Source organism: Narcine bancroftii, chromosome 5 (assembly GCF_036971445.1).
Source record: "Narcine bancroftii isolate sNarBan1 chromosome 5, sNarBan1.hap1, whole genome shotgun sequence".
Classification (NCBI taxonomy): Eukaryota; Metazoa; Chordata; class Chondrichthyes; order Torpediniformes; family Narcinidae; genus Narcine; species Narcine bancroftii.
The window spans coordinates 12,407,538-12,426,800 of NC_091473.1; the positions used below are offsets into that span (position 1 = coordinate 12,407,538).

At 43.7% G+C, this 19,263-nt stretch overlaps 1 protein-coding gene across 4 annotated transcripts in view; it reads left to right on the plus strand.

Moving 5' to 3' along the window:
* The window catches only part of dnah1 (dynein, axonemal, heavy chain 1), a 431,328-nt gene that overhangs the window by 371,480 nt on the left and 40,585 nt on the right, over positions 1-19,263 (plus strand). For all 4 annotated transcript variants that reach the window (XM_069936771.1, XM_069936773.1, XM_069936772.1 and 1 more), the window contains 3 exons: positions 3,979-4,149; positions 16,994-17,124; positions 18,326-18,470. In XM_069936771.1, coding sequence (XP_069792872.1) covers positions 3,979-4,149; positions 16,994-17,124; positions 18,326-18,470 — 447 coding nt within the window. The remainder of the gene's footprint in view (positions 1-3,978; positions 4,150-16,993; positions 17,125-18,325; positions 18,471-19,263) is intronic.

The following is a 19,263-nucleotide window of genomic DNA, read 5'->3' on the forward strand; positions in this document are numbered from 1 at the left end:
ATTAACCAATATTTTGTAAAGTTGCAAGATAACATCCCAACTTTTGTATTCTATTGTCCAACCTTTGAAGAAAGTATCTTAAATGCCTTCCTCGCCATCCAATTAACCTGTGTTGCCAACTCTCAGGAAATTGTAGATTGAATCCCAAGGTCCCACTGGTCATCAGCATTCTTACCATTTACTGCTACAAGGGGTCATTACCAATTCCTGCAGGGCACCACGGGTTAGGCCAATCAGAAATGTTTCCTTCCACTTCTGCCTCCTATCACCAAGCTAATTTTAAAGCTACTTAACCAGCTTGCCTTAACTTTCTTGGCAAGCCTCCCAATATATTTTTCTGATTCCTCTTTTTTTTTATTATTGGTAGGTCTACAGTTTAACTCCAGCAAAATTTATCATCCTCTCCCTTATTCCCAAGTTAATTTTAATTTTAATGACCCAACATGGCAAAAAGGAAGGCCCTTCTGGTCTGTGCTGCCCAATTATACCCAATTAACCTATCAAACTTGTATGTTTGGAGGGTGGGAGGAAAGCAGAGCACCCAGAGGAAATCCACACAGGTCACAGGGAAACATAAAAACTTCTTACAGACAGCACCAGATTTAAACCTGGCTCGCTGGCACTGTTACAGGGTTGCACTAACCGCTCCTCTAGCTGTGCCTCCCTATGATATAATTGGACAGTTCCTCTAGCATGTTCTTACTAACAGCTTCTATGTTCTCTCCTTCTTTATTTGTATTTCCCTCAGCACTGCCAGACCTGGCTTTCCTCAGCCATGTTTCTATGATGGCAATAACATCATAGTTTCAAGAGCTGATCCATGCTTTCATGTAATAATACATTAAAAATGTAATAGCATACATGCATGCATACTCGTCTAATAGTCAATCCCATGTAAAAGTTTACCCCACCCATTTTTGGCCCAAAAATCAAGTTTTCTGTATGACCCATATAAAAATTTACTCCCCTGTTTTTGGCCTCGACGCCCCACCTATCCGAGCTTCCGATGCAGCGACTGCCTGACCATCCGAGTTCCCAATTCCCTGTCCGCCCACCCATCCAAGCTCCTGACGCCACACCGCGAACCCTCACCTCAGCTGCCTGCCCATCTGAGCACCCGACGCCCCAAATGTGGTCTTACCACCCAGTCCCAGCCATTTAAGCTCCTGACACCTTGAATGACACCCCCAAAACACAATTTGTCCTGAAAGATTGGTCCAAAAACTCGAATATTCATGAGTATATACAATATACATGATATACTTCAACTTTTGTCTTTTGTAAGGCAAACAAAGAGCCATTATGAGCATTACTCAGCTCCCCTAACAATAAGAGAAAAAGAAGCAAAGAGGGTCCTTTCAGAGACACCGAATGTCCTTGGATTCACATCCAGCACAGACTCCAGTTCAAACCATCAGCAACTCAAGCTCCAGATCCAAACCTGATAAAATCAGGAAGCCTTCAGCACCTAAGGCTCTTCTGCTTGCTTCCCTTTTTCAATGGGGAGTTGGGGGGGGGGGGTTGGCCATTTGGGCTAGGGAGATGTTGTTCTCCACCCCACCCCCTGTTTCTGGTGCCCTTTGCTGGTCTGTTACTCCCCTGGATTCTGCAATCCCTTGTGGTACACTGTCCCAACACAGGCACTATAATCTTGGGCACAGACCTTGTAATTGCAGGATTTAAAATACAACACCATCAGCTCCTTTAACAGGTCATTTAAAGCCTGAACGGAGCCATTGCACTAGAACCAGGCAGTAGGACCCTGCGGAACAGTGCTGTGCATCTCATGGAAAGAACAGTTAGATTAAAGTTCGTTGTGGTTATTTATGCTTCAAGATTAATGAGTCAGCAATCTAGGATAATTAAATATAACCAACATTAATCACTGAAAGGCAACTTTAAAATTGACAAGATATTAATGAACATTATCACAAAAGTTTACACATGATATAAAAAGAAAGGGAGCATCATTGATCAAATTATCTAATAGGACACTAGTTAATTAATGTAGTGTGAATTAGTAAAGGGTTGGAAGTGATATCCTTTGGGGTGGAATTTTTCTCCTCAGTCTTGTATATTTTTGAGCAGAACTCTGCCTCCAAAATTATTTTATTTTGAAGTCAGTCTGATAGAGTGGAAAAGAAAGCCTGGTGAAATTTGTCACTTGCTTCCCTTAACAACTTCTAGACGCACACCATTGAAAAAATCCTATCAGTTATCATCACTGTGTGGTACCAAACAAGTGCAGAGAGTTGTGCATATGGCTCAGGCCATCATATTTCCTTTGCCCCCAACCCACCCCTCACCTCCCCTCTATCAACTCCATCTCTAACTCCTGCTGACTTGGAAAAGCAACCAACATGTTAAAAGTCACATTCCACCCTGGCCACACTCTCTTTGCTCCCCTCCTGCCAGGAAAAAGATTCATGAGTATGAGACCTTACACCACCAGATTCAAGGACATTTTCTTTCCCACCCTTGTCAGACTCCTGAATGAACCTAAAAATAGTACAATGTTGATGCCTTTGCTCTCTACCATTTGATCTCTCTTTGTAACTCTGCACTTTTGGACTGCCTTACTATGTATGCGATGTCTACTGGTCTTCTCACAAAATCTTTATCATTACATCTTGGTACACGTAACAACAAAGCTGAACTTGAATTTATTACTGGCTTTGATAATTTTGAGCATGGGAGAGTGTGACAGATTATGTTATATTTTATATTGTATATAGATATGTTTTAAAGGAGATAAATTGTGGCAGTTTTTTTTAGTGTAGCTCACATACAAACACTTCAAAAAAGATTTCATTTAAAATGCCAGAGCTCTGCTCAAGTTAGACAGTCCAGGCTCCGAGTGCCTTTGAAAAACTTTGAAGGATGCCTATAAGGACATGCTGTGAAGTAATGGATTATTGCTTTGGAAAGCAACAGATGAGCAAACTCAGAAGATTAGGTCCGGAGCCGCAGTCTGTCTGAGTGCAGTTGGCTGTTCTAAGAGGATCATGTGGATTTCTCTGTGAGAGAGAGAGAGAGAATTCAGTTCTACAGTTCAGCAGCAGCAGCTGGGACTGGAACAGGACAAGCTGGCAAGCTTGTGGAGAAATCCCATTTTGAAGACAGGTTGTGAGTTCTTAGTTCAGCCTGATCAAAGCCCTTGTGGTCCATACAAGAGGAGAGGACTAGCTCCATAAGGTTTTGCTTGAAATAAGGAAACAAAAAGGAACTCTGTGGTGACCTGAAAGAGAGAGGTTATCATCTGAAAAACCTTGATGACCAAGTTTCTTCAGCAAGACACTGAAGTGGCTGATCGAAAGGGATCAGTTGTGGGTGTCCAAAAAGCAACAAATCTCTATATGAAAACTAACAAGAACCTTCCTGAGCTGTAACCATTTACCTTTCAAGCACCAAAGCCTGGTGAAATTCATAAATGTTAAATTATGTGCACAGTATAAGAATTGCCTGCAACAGTGAACTTTGGAAGAGTGAGAAGTGAGATTGGACTGTGAATTAAAGAACTTTTCTGAATTTATACACACATTACATACACGTAGATTTAGAATTAGGGAGTTAAGTTAATAGTAATAAGTTAGAGTTTGATCCTGTTTTCAAATTTAAAGATAATTAAAATAAATTTTTGTTGAAGTAACCATTTGTCTTGGTGAATTTCTATGGCTGCTGGGGTTTGGGGTCCTCTGGGCTCATAACAGGGAGAATATCATCAGAATATGCAATACAAAATTTGGCAACTAATGCTAAAGACATTAAAATGTCTGAATCAAGATGACATTTTTTTCTTTGAAGATTGCTATATAAATCTAATGTTATAATGAAAGTTAAATTTCTGGATGTCTTTATGCTTCAACTTAACATCAGTCAGCAATTAGCAAAGCAAATGTGTCAACCTGTGCATGTATAAGACATATATATTAAATTAAATATAAATATTTTTGACATGCTTTTGATTTAATTCCACAGGGCTACCTGGATTACATTAAGCACCTACCACTTAATGATACCCCAGAAATATTTGGGCTACATGACAATGCAAATATCACATTTGCCCAAAATGAAACTTTTGCCTTGTTAAATTGCCTCATCCTACTTCAACCTAAAACATCAGCCGCTGGAGGCAAAGGAGTCGAAGAGGTTTGTTTCAAAGTGATTATTCCTTCCAGAAATTATGAATGCAATATATCAAATAGATTTGCCTTAATTCTTTCATTTGCCAAGTTAGAAACTAAACAGTGCCATAACGCCAGATCATTAAAGCACAGAATTTGCACTTTTTGCCAGTGTTTTTAGCTTGATGATATATCCATCACCCATTTCCTCTGTTCCCCAGTTACATATGTCAAACTTGTAATTCTTGAAGACTCTAATTTTAAATGGCCCCTCAATGTTGTCACTGTGGGCTTGAAAAAGACCTCATCCCTACTTCATCATGGTAGTAGATTCATTAACCTTATGTCTCTGTCTTTACCGCCAGTCTTTCTCTTTTCACATATGGCAATGTTATTCTGTTCTGTGTCCTCTGTAGGACTTTAGCAATATTATTGGCCCCCAGGAATAACTCCACACATTTCCAAATTCAAGGAAGATGGCTGTGGCAATTCACATTCCTTGAGCATATCCCTGCATTACCACCATCTGTCACCAAGGTGGTGCCTGCAGGCTTTTTAGTGCTGCTGCTTAACAAGGTAGATGATAGAGACAGAGTTGCATCCTTTACTGAAGGCAGTGTCGGACTCTGGCTTTACCTTACTCTTAATTTAGTCTATGTGTGGTCTGAGTCCAGCGTGTTCTTTGAATGAAGTGATAGGAGAAGGTATTCGGTTCAACAGTCAATTTATTACACAGCACAAGAATAAAACTTAACAGAGCTCTGGGTCAATCATTAGTTCATAGGTCACCTGCACAGTGAGCTATTCCCCAAGACTGACCCCTATTGTCCAGTTGGCTCAGTTTATATATATCAACCTGATCATACAGAACAAAAGTTGGCTTCCTTTGCTAGATTTCATTATCATACAGAACAAAAGTTGTCTTCCTTTGCTAGATCTTTTTGCATAAGGGTTATCACAAGTCATCTCCTGTTTTGCAGATATCTGGGGTGTAGCACTCCCATCTTAATCCTCCAGGCCAGACTATCCTGTTGTTTTGATCAGAAATTAATTCATCCCCAGATATTTCTAATCACCATTCTGTCCCTGTCTGGCCAATTTCTGCTGTTCTCTTTAACACCTCCTCATGCCTTAATCTTCCTCCTAGACTGGTTTTCCATTCCCTTTGTTTCTTGCAGGCCATTCTTTGTTCTGGTCTGGCCTGTGTCTCCTGTGCTACTCACCACCTCCTTCAGTCGAGCATTCCTCCTAAATCGTTTTATGCATTTCCTCTCCCTGTATTGTGGGAGCAGACCATTTTGCTCAGCCAACTTTGCTCCATGCTGTGATTGCCACTTAATCACATTCCTCTTTTCCCCTGAACCATGCAGTAAATATAAAATTATTAATTAATAATTTCTTTCATAATGTTTTAACCCCTAGATTCCAACAGTCCCCTTTTTGGTCTCATGAAAATGAGACCAACCACCAGTTAACTTATGGGACCAAGACCTCAGGAGTTTTTGCAAGGACCGGCATCTCCGACCCCTTGTTAAACTTAACCTCACAAACTTGGCCATTATGAACACACTTCAGTCCAGTGGGTGCCCCAACACAGTGTTCAGGAACGTCAGTCCAATCCGCAAAGTACTGTTTCGGTTCGTTATGGGCCTCCCAGGCTGATCACAAACACTTTGTACAGTTGTTTCCTTCTCCAGATGCTTCAAGGGCTAGGAACAACATCACCCATAGTCCCCACAACATAGTGTCCATCACAGCCCCCTAAATTCTGTTGACTTCAATATAGAAATATCACTTCAAATCCTGAAATACAGTCACCGTAATCCAATAGTCTCTTTAAAGGGACGATTTAAGTGTTCTTAGTCCGTAGTTGCTTCACAGGTTCTCAGTCACCTCCGTTCGAATCTGTTCCAGTGTCCGTGTAGGTGGGTCCGTTGCTGTTCACTGACTCCAATGATACCACGTCTCGCCTTTTCCCTGTAGTCGAACCGCGTGGGACGTCCTCTCCACCACTCTGTAGGGTCCTGTCCACCTGGGTTCCGACCACTTTCTCTTGATGACCTTTAGCAGAACCCACTCCGCGACTGAAGGTATCGGTGTTTCCCCTTTTCTGTTGGGACTTGTGACCTGTTGTGAAAAATCTGACACCAGAGCCGTTAGTTTATCATAATAAAGCTTGCATCCCATTGAACTTACCTCATTCTTCGTAGTCTGAATTCCGGATCCCGGTCCCGGAAACTGGTGCCCCGTTTGTAGTTCATATGGAGTAAATCCTGTCACAGAACTTACCGAACTCCTTATTGACATTAATGCCAGGGGCAACGCATCCACCCAATTTAGTTTGGTCCGTGCCTGTACTTTCCCGATCTTACCTTTTATTGTTTGGTTCATCCTCTCCACTTTCCCTTGGGATTGTGGATGGTACACCGTTCCAAAGGCATGTTTCAATCCCAATATTGCTTCTACCTCCTGTAGATCGTTATTCTTAAAATGACTTCCATTATCGGACCTAATTTTTCTAGGAAATCCGTGTCTCGGAATATACTGGTTGATCAGGAATTTACATACCGTCCTTGCATCTTCTCTTTTGGCAGGGATTGCCTCCGGCCACCCTGTGAACACATCTACTGCTACTAAGAGGTATCGATTGCCACTTACCCTCTCAATCATGTCCGTATAATCAAGTACGATTTCCTGCCCTGGTAACTTAGGTAACGGGAACTGTCCTTCATGTGGCTTTACAGTCGCCTTGACATTGAAAGTTATACATACCTCACACTCTCTCATATGGTTCTCCACCATCGCCGGCAGGAAGGGGTGCCACCAATGTATCAAGTACCTTATCATCTGCGCCCATGCGCCTCCTCGAGGAGGAGTTTCATGAGTCCAGATGGTAAAACTGGCCTCCCGTCTATCGATCTCCACAGTCCTTGATCCTCGGTTTCCCCCCTTTCCTCCCATACCATCCTTTCCTGAGGTGATGCCTTTGCTTGTTCCTGTATTATTACTTCTACCCTACACGGTCAAAATGTTTGGCCTGGAAGTCAGCCTGAAGAAAACTGAGGTCCTCCATCAGCCAGCTCCCCACCATGACTACCAGCCCCCCCACATCTCCATCAGGCACACAAAACTCAAAACGGTCAACCAGTTTACCTATCTCGGCTGCACCATTTCATCAGATGCAAGGATCGACAATGAGATAGACAACAGACTCGCCAAGGCAAATAGCGCCTTTGGAAGACTACACAAAAGAGTCTGGAAAAACAACCAACTGAAAAACCTCACAAAGATAAGCGTATACAGAGCCGTTGTCATACCCACACTCCTGTTCGGCTCCGAATCATGGGTCCTCTACCGGCATCACCTACGGCTCCTAGAACGCTTCCACCAGCGTTGTCTCCGCTCCATCCTCAACATCCATTGGAGTGCTTTCATCCCTAACGTCGAAGTACTCGAGATGGCAGAGGTCGACAGCATCGAGTCCATGCTGCTGAAGATCCAGCTGCGCTGGGTGGGTCACGTCTCCAGAATGGAGGACCATCACCTTCCCAAGATCGTGTTATATGGCGAGCTCTCCACTGGCCACCGTGACAGAGATGCACCAAAGAAAAGGTACAAGGACTGCCTAAAGAAATCTCTTGGTGCCTGCCACATTGACCACCGCCAGTGGGCTGATATCGCCTCAAACCATGCATCTTGGCACCTCACATTTTGGCGGGCAGCAACCTCCTTTGAAGAAGACCGCAGAGCCCACCTCACTGACAAAAGGCAAAGGAGGAAAATCCCAACACCCAACCCCAACCAACCAATTTTCCCCTGCAGCCGCTGCAACCGTGTCTGCCTGTCCTGCATCGGACTTGTCAGCCACAAACGAGCCTGCAGCTGACATGGACTTTTACCCCCTCCATAAATCTTCATCCGCGAAGCCAAGCCAAAGAAAAAAAAGAAGAACACGGTGGTAATAAGTCATGTGCTGTTCTGTCTGCCTGTATCATAATAAACTGAGGGCCATATCCTGCTGCCCTTTTAGCGGCCAGGTCCGCTTCCTGATTTCCCCGAGCTACCATCGTATCTGTTCTATCATGTTCTTTACATTTAAGAACTGCTAATGCCCTTGGTTTCAGGAGAGCATCCGCCAGTTTCCTAACGTCCTTCTCGTGTTTAATTGGGGTCATTGCTGCTGTTAAAAACCCACTTCTAATCCATTGACAAAGCTCAACCTGTATTGTCCCTACCATATATGCCGAATCTGTATATATATTTACCTCCTTTCCTTCTGCCCATTCTAATGCTGCTATCATTCCCTGTAGTTCTGCCAATTGTGCTGACTCCTTTCCTCTCACTGCCCCTGTAATGATTTCTTCAAATCCTCCTGTAGTTTTTCGTACCACCGCATAGGCGGCTTTCAATCCATCCGTGGGGTGTCTGTAACAACAACCATCTGTAAATAAGGTCTCATCTGGTTCTCTCAAGGGTGTAGCCTGTAAGTCAGGTCTCATTTTAATATCCTTTACTACCCTCTTTTCACAACAGTGTGGTTCTCCCTCTCCCATATTGTCTGCCATGTTAATGCCTTCATGGGTAAACGTAACATTTGGACCATTCAAGATCTTTTCTAGTCTCGTCTGCCTTAGCGAAGTCATTGTAAATGCTGTCGAGCTCACAAATGCTACAATACTATGTGTTGTTAATACCGTCAGGCCATGTCCATTACTATGTGTGCCACCTTTTGTAGAATCTTTGCTACTCCCGCTGCATGTCTCGTACATGGTGGGTGTCTGTCTTCTGTCGGGTCTAGTGTGATACTCACATACGTGAGCACACATCTTCCACCCCCTTTTTTCTGAAAAAGAACATCATCAATTGTGTGTGCTTTTTCAGAAACATCCAAAAAGAAAGGTAGTTTATAATTTGGAATCACCAAATCTATAGCTGTTGTAAGAGCTTGCTTCAATAGAATAAAACTCATCTCAGCCTGTGCAGTCCAATCAAGTGTAGCTCCCAGATTCCTCATCCCCTGCTCATTCACCAAAGTTCGCAGTGGATGTGTCAACTCACCATACGATGGGATAAACTGCCTACTATAACCTGACAAACCCAAAAACGAAAGCATTTCCTTAACTGTCTTTGGTTTTGGATGATGTAGTATTGCTGTTCGATGTTCAGGGGAAATCCCTGTGCCTTTCACTGAGACCATTCTACCTAAAAAGGTGATCACCTGTCTGCTTTGAGTGAGAGACTTTAAAGCCTGCCTTGAACAGCTGCACTAGCAGGAGACAGGTGGCCTCCCAACAGGAAGTATGATCAGGTGCTGCTAATAGGATGTCATCTACATACTGGATCAGAACTACCCCACCTGGCAGTGCTAACCCCCCCCAGCTGTTCTTTCAACACCTGATTGAAAATCCCTGGAGATAAGATAAAGCCCTGCGGAAGCCTAGTATACCGCAACTTTCTACCTCTATACGTGAACTAAAACACATCTCTTAATGGTTTTGCCAGCGGCAAGCAAAAGAAAGCATTCGCTAAATCTATGCAAGAGAACCACTTGTGGTTAGGGGTTAAAGCAGTCATGGCAGTATATGGGTTTGGTACTGAAACTGTGGGTGTTCTCACAATACCATTGATGCGCCTTAAGTCATGAGCCATCCAATATTTACCCGTGCCTTGTTTAGGAACAAGTAAGATGGGTGTCTTCCAACTAGAACACAAATGTTCCAACACCCCTGAATACATAAGGCCATCAGTGGTATCTGCCAAACCTTCCTCAGCTTCAGGTTTGTGGGGATACTGCATCTGCCAAATTGGGGTGTAATCTGACAGTTCGAAGGTTATGGGATCAACCTGCTGACAAAAACCCACATCTGCTGATCCCACTGACCACAGGTTCTCAGGGAGAGAATCTAGCATAGGGGCTGAGTCGGGGTGATCCATCTTCTCTCTACCATGAAAGCGTTCAATCTGTCTATGCTCAAGGAGGACTCGATCATATGTCGGGGACAAAATTCTGTATGCCTGACCAGATGAGGAGAACTGCACTGTCGGTATTTGGGTATCGGACCAGTCACTTAGGGACATCAAGTTCCGACACATCGGTCCCAAATCTTTTGCCTGGTGAGTAGTGCCAATTGCAAGGGTGACATGAGGAATGGCTTCACCTGCCATCTCATACCATTCCAGCTGTTCAGATGTCAGTGCTACCGTAGCGGCCACTCCCTCCTTTCCTACCACTATGTAGTCCGAATTAATCTCCCATTGCCTGCCCTCTACCTCTTCATAAAAGGCATGCTGATACATTTCATCCCCATCATAAAAGAGGGTCATATGGGGGGGGGGGGGTCCGAGGGAGGGGTATACGGGTGTAACGTCTGGATCCATGGCTTCCATTGATTATAAAGCTTTAGCAGCCCTCCCTTCTGTGGGTCCTCTGGTTCCAACAGCCCCCAGTAAATGTCAGCCCATTGTCCCTCAGACACGGATCCTCCAGCTGCCACCAACAACATCTGAGAACCGGAATGAAGTGTAGTTAATGAACAGTTCATAGAATATCCATTTGGAAAGGTGACCTCTATTCTGCTGGGTCCACAAAGGATCGATGCTCCGCACCTGACCAGTAGGTCTCTGCCCAAAAGATTGGTAGGGCACCTGGCTGACAAAATGTATTGATGTGTAAAAGTCTCTCTCGCCACAGAAGTGACTAGTGGTGTAGAAAACGGCAGATTTTCTGGTGTACCCGAGAACCCTATCAGCTGGACGCTAGAGGATGATGTTTTAGCTTGAAACTCAGCACCAGTGAGTGTTTAAAATCTGGCTCCCGTATCCACTAAAAAGGATACTTCCAATTCCATTACTTTAATCTGCAGGAAAGGGTCTGCCAACCTAGCCTGCTCGTGGGTGCTCGGGCTCCATCACTGTGGGCAATATTGCTCCTCCTCTGTCGGCAAAGGGAATTGTCTCTTCGGAGCTAAAGCCACATGGGGTGCCTGATGTACCGGGGGTGGCACTGACGATCTCTGGGGCTGGACCCAATGCTCATTTTGTTGTGGTCCATATCCCCTTCCCCCAGTGTCCTGAGGACCCCAAACTAGGGTGCAGTCTCTCTTCCAGTGTCCTGGCTGACCGCATACAAAACATACGGCTGGTTGCATTCGTGGAGCACCCCGACCTCTCCCTCTTACTCGGAATCCCCCCATTGGACCTCCCGTTCTGCCCACATAGGTGGGACCCGGTGCCCAATATGGGGCCGGGTGCCAACTCATATTATTCCCTTGTGGTGGCTGCGGTGGCTGCTGAATCATCTGGTTCGCACCCTTTGAGGAATTCTTTTTTGTTTCATTTGCCTTTTTCCTAGCCCCTTCCAATTGAAGCTTAAGGAGTTGCACTTGTGCCGACTCCGTAGTTTGTTTGTCCTCCTTTTGCTTAGCCCTGTAACGTTTCATGTGATGGGTCAAATGTTTTTCCCATTGCTCATTCAAGCAGCCAGGAATATCAGGGTTATTCTCTAACGCCTCCCTAACTACAGCTGGCAGTCCACTCATTACTGCAGCCCTAAATAGTGTAGTCTGCAAGGGTTCTGTGGCTGGGTGTACTCCTGCTTTATCCGTCCAACTCTCCTTACACTGACTGAAAAAGGTCAAGATCTTCTCATCCTTTGACTCCTTTGTGATAGGGGATGCCTTTTTAGTAGCATGCTGAAGGTTCGCTTCCATAGCCATGCAAGCCAATGTCATATTATGTAAATCTGCCCTTCTCAGTTCCTTCGCTTCCTTCTGCTGTTTAAGCCTTCTTCTATTCCATATAGATCCTTGTCCCTTTGCCTCATGTTCCCGTACCTCCTTTGCCGCTTCCCTCTCGGCTTCTCCCAAGTACATTACCAGCCGGATTTTTTCAAACCCTCGTGGTACCTTCCCCTGACTCTGCAGCTCTTTCCATATCTGTTCGTACCGTGCAATAGCCTGTACCTCCTCACCCTTTGGTAATCCTCCCAGTAATTGATTCCTTGTTTTTTCCCACTGTCGGTTTACAGATGGGAGAACCCATCTGTCTTCCCCGAACTCTTGCCCTACATCCCTAATTACTCCTTCCATCTTATGTTCCGATTTTTAACCCTTTAGACTTCGTACTTCACTGGGTCTCTCCCCTGGTAGGATTTTGCCACCCCGCAATCTACTTCGACCCTTCCCACGTTATTATAAACACCAGCGGCACACTGTACACAATCCTTAAACAAATACTTATTATAAACTATTATGATACACTACACGATTCTTAAACAGATACTTATTATACACTATAGAAACAAATAACTATAACACAATACACCTTATACAGATACTTATTATACACTATGTCGGACTCTGGCTTTACCTTACTCTTAATTTAGTCTATGTGTGGTCTGAGTCCAGCGTGTTCTTTGAATGAAGTGATAGGAGAAGGTATTCGGTTCAACAGTCAGTTTATTACACAGCACAAGAATAAAACTTAACAGAGCTCTGGGTCAGTCGTTAGTTCATAGGTCACCTGCACAATGAGCTACTCCCCAAGACTGACCCCTATTGTCCAGTTGGCTCAGTTTATATAGATCAACCTTATCATACAGAACAAAAGTTGGCTTCCTTTGCTAGATCTTTTTGCATAAGGGTTATCACAAGTCATCTCCTGTTTTACAGATATCTGGGGTGTAGCGCTCCCATCTTAATCCTCCAGGCCAGACTATCCTGTTGTGTTGATCAGAAATTAATTCATCCCCAGATATTTCTAATCACCATTCTGTTCTTGGCCGGCCAATTTCTGCTGTTCTCTTTAACACCTCCTCCTGCCTTAATCTTCCTCCTAGACTGGTTTTCCATTCCCTTTGTTTCTTGCAGGCCATTCTTTGTTCTGATCTGGCCTGTGTCTCCTGTGCTACTCACCACCTCCTTTAGTTTGAGCATTCCTCCTAAATCGTTTTATGCATTTCCTCTCCCTGTATTTTGGAGCAGACAATTTTGCTCAGCCAACTTTGCTCCATGCTGTGATTGCCACTTAATCACATTCCTCTTTTCCCCTGAACCATGCAGTAAATATAAACTTATTAATTAATCATTTCATAATGTTTTAACCCCTAGATTCCAACAGCAGCCAATAACAGTAGCATATGAAGAGTCACACCACCTTGTAGGTAATCCTACTCTCTTATGCACTGTAGTTAGAGAATTTATTTGGAGCCACACCATGTTAAAAGTGCCTTAAGAGGGATGGTGGGATTTTCTCTTTTTATTTTCTTTTGGTTAGCTACTTTAGTTTTTGCCTTTGTCTTTGCTGCTGTCCTTGTTTCCTATTGAAGTATGTTACCCTAATCCATATATGTGCTTCCCTTTTTTTATTTTAGTGTGGGTAGTTATTTTAGTATTTGTTTTTATCCCCCAGGGTCTGGCATGGTTCAAGCAGTTGGGGGAAAATGGCTGATGGTGGGGGGCTGGAATGAGGAGGGGTCTCAGGGCGACAGAGGTACAAAGGAAATATTGCTATGATAATCCCTGGGGCAATGGCTAAAAGTATTAGGTTTGCAAGTTTTAATGTGAACAGTCTGAACGGACAGATTAAGAGGAGTCTTGGCACACATTAAGAAAATGGGAGTGGACCTGGCTTTCCTCCAAGAAACTCATTTAACAGAATTAGAGCACCAAAAGTTAAAAAGAGGATGGGTGGGCCTACTTGTTCGGTTTGAAAGCCGGGGGGAGGGGGTGTGGATGGTGGCAATTCTGATTGGGAAAAGTGTTCCAATGTTCCAGGTCTATAATTTCCTTGCTTCTGCCTCCCTCCCTTCTTGAATTGTGGAGTAACATTTCCTGCTGTGTGAATTGTTTGCTGTGTTTCATACACACAAACAGTGGCTAAACTATGTTGTGTGCACTCAGTACCTCAATAGCTTTGAGACAACTCTGTTCCATGAAAGCAGTTGCTTAAATTTTTCACTGCAGAGTTCTTCCCCTATCTTATACATACCCTCTCTCCCCCATTCTGACACTTTTTGCTTCACTCCCTCCACAACTCTGATTTTCTATTCCTTCACTTCCCTTTCCTACTCTGATCCACTATACTCTTGTCTTTGGTAAAGTTATACCTCTCACTTTGTTCGTTTTAGATTGGTCACAGTGTTTGAGCTACCGAAAGAAAATAGACACACACACCGAGAGCAGTTCAGTTTATACAAATGTTTATTACAAATTCAAAAGCTGATTTCACACTACAATATGTAAGCCCTTCCCAACTATACTTATCAACGCTTGGACTGGTCCCAACTGCCAAAGCGAGGCAACGACTGCACACTTGTAGTAGGTTGTCAGGGCGCCGGTCGGTAGAAGCTTCTCCACCTCCCCTGACCGGGACGTTGCTTGGACTCTGGCAGTTCTTCCTTCTTGACAAGGGGTGTTCCCACCCCTCAGAGAGTCTCAAACTTCAGCAGCAGGACCATGGCTTATATTACGCAAAAACTGCTTACCCAAGCACCTATTCCCAGCACAGCAAGAAAGATAAGCGAACAAGCTGGTATGTTAGGCTTCTAACAAGTAACATAATTTTCAGCTTATCACTTTGAATACAATGGTTTATTTTGCATCAAAGCTAGGCCTCTGACAGTCTGTGACCAAAACAAGCAGGAAGATTAAATGTTCTTGGTACACAGATGTCCTTTCTTCAGATAACAGCATTTCTGGCCCCTCGGTGGAATTTAGCTTATGTCTGCTGATTCTAAAAACAAGCAGGCTCTCAGCCCTGCAAGAGCAAGAGCTGAAGAAAAAACACAGTTAGAATCTTCCATTACAACTTTGATGTATTTTCTCCTCTTTGCTCCTTAGTCCTGAATCTGAATCCCCAGTCATACTCAATCTTTTTCTCCCTGCACAGAGTTAACATGCTTTGACCCTTAGGCTGAGCCCCCACACAGGTACAGTGTTGCCGCACTTCCTTTCATGCTTCAGTGACCCAGAGATCACTTCGTATTTCCAGAGGCCCCGGTACCTTCCATAAAGTACTGGACCAAGTTAAATCTGGGGAGCTGCTTTGAATGTCAATGCCTATGTTAGAAACAGAATTACCTTTAAAGAAATTGCTCGAGACAAAAATTGAGAACAAAGAACATTTATTATACAACAATGCAGTTGGGTGCTTCCCCTTACCCTGGGAATACACACATACACTGGGGCTCACCCAACTTTTATACAGTTTATCTCAGTATAGGAATAACCCCCCCCCCCCCCCCTTACATTCTTCTGCCTCCTGCTGGAGAGGTTTGGCATTAGGCAATCCTGCCTACCTGCTGTTTCTGTGCACTTGGAGGACCAGGGGGTATCCTGTCGGTGTCTTCTCATGTCATTATCCCCATTGTCCTTATTCATAACCTTGCCCTTGTCCCCATTCACACCTTTCCAACTCTCAGGAGCTTTTTTTTCTTCTTTGGCTTGGCTTCGCGGACGAAGATTTATGGAGGGGGTAAAAAGTCCACGTCAGCTGCAGGCTCGTTTGTGGCTGACAAGTCCGATGCGGGACAGGCAGACACGATTGCAGCGGTTGCAAGGGAAAATTGGTGGGTTGGGGTTGGGTGTTGGGTTTTTCCTCCTTTGCCTTTTGTCAGTGAGGTGGGCTCTGCGGTCTTCTTCAAAGGAGGTTGCTGCCCGCCAAACTGTGAGGCGCCAAGATGCACGGTTTGAGGCGTTATCAGCCCACTGGCGGTGGTCAATGTGGCAGGCACCAAGAGATTTCTTTAGGCAGTCCTTGTACCTTTTCTTTGGTGCACCTCTGTCACGGTGACCAGTGGAGAGCTCGCCATATAATACGATCTTGGGAAGGCGATGGTCCTCCATTCTGGAGACGTGACCCATCCAGCGCAGCTGGATCTTCAGCAGCGTGGACTCGATGCTGTCGACCTCTGCCATCTCGAGTACTTCGACGTTAGGGGTGTAAGCGCTCCAATGGATGTTGAGGATGGAGCGGAGACAACGCTGGTGGAAGCGTTCTAGGAGCCGTAGGTGGTGCCGGTAGAGGACCCATGATTCGGAGCCGAACAGGAGCTACAGTCCCTTCATATGCAGAGTTCGCTAATCCTGTCTAGGGTTTACTAATTAAATATGCATAACTTGATAAATCTGTGTATGGCTTACTAATTATATATGTAGAACTGGCTAATACTGTCTAAGGTTTTCTAATTATTTATGCAAGCCTTGCTAATTCTATCTGGGGCTTGGAGACCCTTATCTCGTTCAGACTAACTCTACTTCTATCATCAATTGTCTGTCCTTATCTCCTTCAGTTAGTGAACTTGCTGATTCTCTAGGAGATTCTTATCTTACTCAGACAGTGTCAGCTTCCTGCCTTCTAATATCCATGTCTCATGTTGTTTGTACTGGCTTCATTCATTTACTTATGTATCAATTTTATTTTCTTCATTTCTTCATGTTCATATTGCAATATCAGTTTTTCTCATCTCTCACACCTAGTTACCATCCACAAAGGGTTGCCAGTTCATTTTGGCAGATCCAAAATCCCTGTCTTACATCCTGAACTGGTCACCAATGCATCCACTGACACTTGATTTACACCCAGTCACACAATTCTTGACACAGTCAGCTTTTTAACCCCTTTCCATTTTTGCTATAACTTGTAACCCTTTGATGTTTGTCCCTAAGCTCTCATTGGAGTCCTGCAGTTTAATCATTAATTCCTGGAAATTCTAGGGCTGATCTTGAGAGCTGACAATCCTACTGTTATCCCACAGCTGGACTTGCTCAGTTGAAACTGGAGCACCTCAGAGGGTTTGAGAAAATTATGAAGTATTGCAATCATCCACAGTTTGAATTTAAAATGCAACCAGTGTTCATTTTGTTTTTTAGATTGTAGAGGATATGTGTGGGAAAATCCTGGAGAAAATTCCTGGCCTGATCGACATTAAGGAAGTGACAGAGAAATTTCCAGTGCAGTATGAAGAATCTATGAACACAGTCTTGATTCAAGAAGTGATCAGGTACAAGTTTGTTCTGCCATCTGGTGGTTAGAAACACCACGACAACATCAAATTCTTTGTGTTCTGGATCTGGGAGTGGTGGCTTCAAATTCATCAAATTATAGAAGATCACTTGTATGATCTGGGTGTGGGTGGGTAGGTGTGTGTGTTTTGCGCACACAGGTCCCAATCCAAGAACATCCACAATTTAGCACTGAGGGAGCGTACAACTGACAAAATGAGCTCTTAGTCCAAATCTTAGTTAGACATAGAGGATCTAAATAGAATTGGTGTGGGTGAGATTAATACCGTCCCCTCGATCTTCCTAAAGTAAAAACTGCAAGCCAAAGTTTATAATCATTCAGCATTTTTATGGATAGTGTTCATCCTGAGCCCATTACATAATGGAATTTATGCGAGAAGGCCTTTTGTGTGCGGCAGCAGCTGTAGAAAGAGAAAGAGTTGTCGTTTTAGGTCTGACCTCCTTCATCAGAACTGGAAAAGAGAGAAAACAAGTCAGTTTTAGGGAGGTGAAGAGTGGGGACCGGATGGGAGAACCAGATGGAAAATATTCCTCAAGCTTGTGTTGTCTCACCTTGTAATAGTGAAGGAGGCCACAGACACAAAGGTCAGTGTGGGAGTGGGGTGGTAAATTAAAGTAGCCAAGAACAGAACTCAGAGTCACTCCTGTCTCTGAAAGCAAATGCCCTAAAAAGTGATCATCCAATCTGCACTTGGTTGAATGGAATCATACAGTGAAAAGTTCATTTCACATGCTAGACAGACAAGTCAACCCACGTTTAACAGGTAGTGCAAGAGGAAGTGCAATAATAAACCAAAATGTACAGAGTGCAGTGAATCAAAGACAGCAGGGTATAGTGTTACAAACTGCAAGATATAAAGTAAAAGCACAGCTAAAACAGTGCAAGGGCATCATCTTTAATCAATGAGAGACCCATTGAGAGTCTGAATGCAGTAAGAAAGGAAGTGTTATTTTGTTCACTAGATTGGAAGAAATGCAAGTGAATCACTGCTTCCCCTACAATGACTGTTGGGTCCCTGAATGGTGAGAAGTGGAAAGACAGGTGCTGAACCTGTGTTCAGTCCATTTAGAACATCCAGCAACAACCTTCTTTCAACCTCTGTTACAGATTAGTAGCTAAAATAAGTATTTGGGAATAAAACAAATGACTTGCTTATTGTTCATTTGGTTGTTTTCTAGGTATAATAGACTTTTGGAGACTATTGTGCAAAGTCTTAATGGCCTAGTAAAAGCACTAAAGGGGCTAGTTGTTATGTCCTTGCAACTGGAATTGATGGCAGATAGTTTGTACAACAATACTGTCCCAGAGCTCTGGAATGCCAAGGTAACAGTTACACTTTTTCATCATAGGATTTAATAAAATGTTAAGAGAAATACCTATTTTAGTTGGATGGCAAGAGAGCAAGTGTAAAAAATAGATACATATTTTTCAAGGGTGGTGGGAGGTGGAGAGTTGGATGGCTGGAGCGGAATATATAAATAACTTTACAAATTAGGGCGCACGTACACTCATCACTCTAGCTGACGTGGAGCAGATCCTTTCAATAAATTTTGTAAAGAGAAATGGTGCCAATTCCTGAACTCATGCAGAATATCACAATTTACCATCTTTGCTGCCAACTTCCACCCTACTCTCTAATACTCTTGGACCATTTCTGATACCTCTCTGCCCTTTCTGTCTCGCTCTCGGGAGATGGACTATTCACTGATCTGCATTACTTGGATAAAACTCCACTGTGTTTCCTGTGGTTTTATTAAGCAGTTGGTCATATTTACCATTATTTTCTTTGACCTCTTTATGTTCAGAAGTCTTCCTCTTCAGTGGTGAGTTTAGTAACCTTTCTGCCAAATTGTAATAAACAGATACATACCTGTAATGATAGTTGATGATAGAATGGAAATATATGGTCAGCGACACCTACTTGCCTGTTCCCCATAACCATTAATTCCAACTTGTTCTTAATTATATGTTGTGCGGCAACCTCTACTGCTTCCTTGGGCAGTGAATTCCACAGAATGATCTCTGTGAAAACTAGTTCCTCCTTATCTCCTTGTTCTGCTCCCAAGACAAGGTCTTCCACTTCAGATCATCAGAGATATCCTCCTTCTTCAAACAA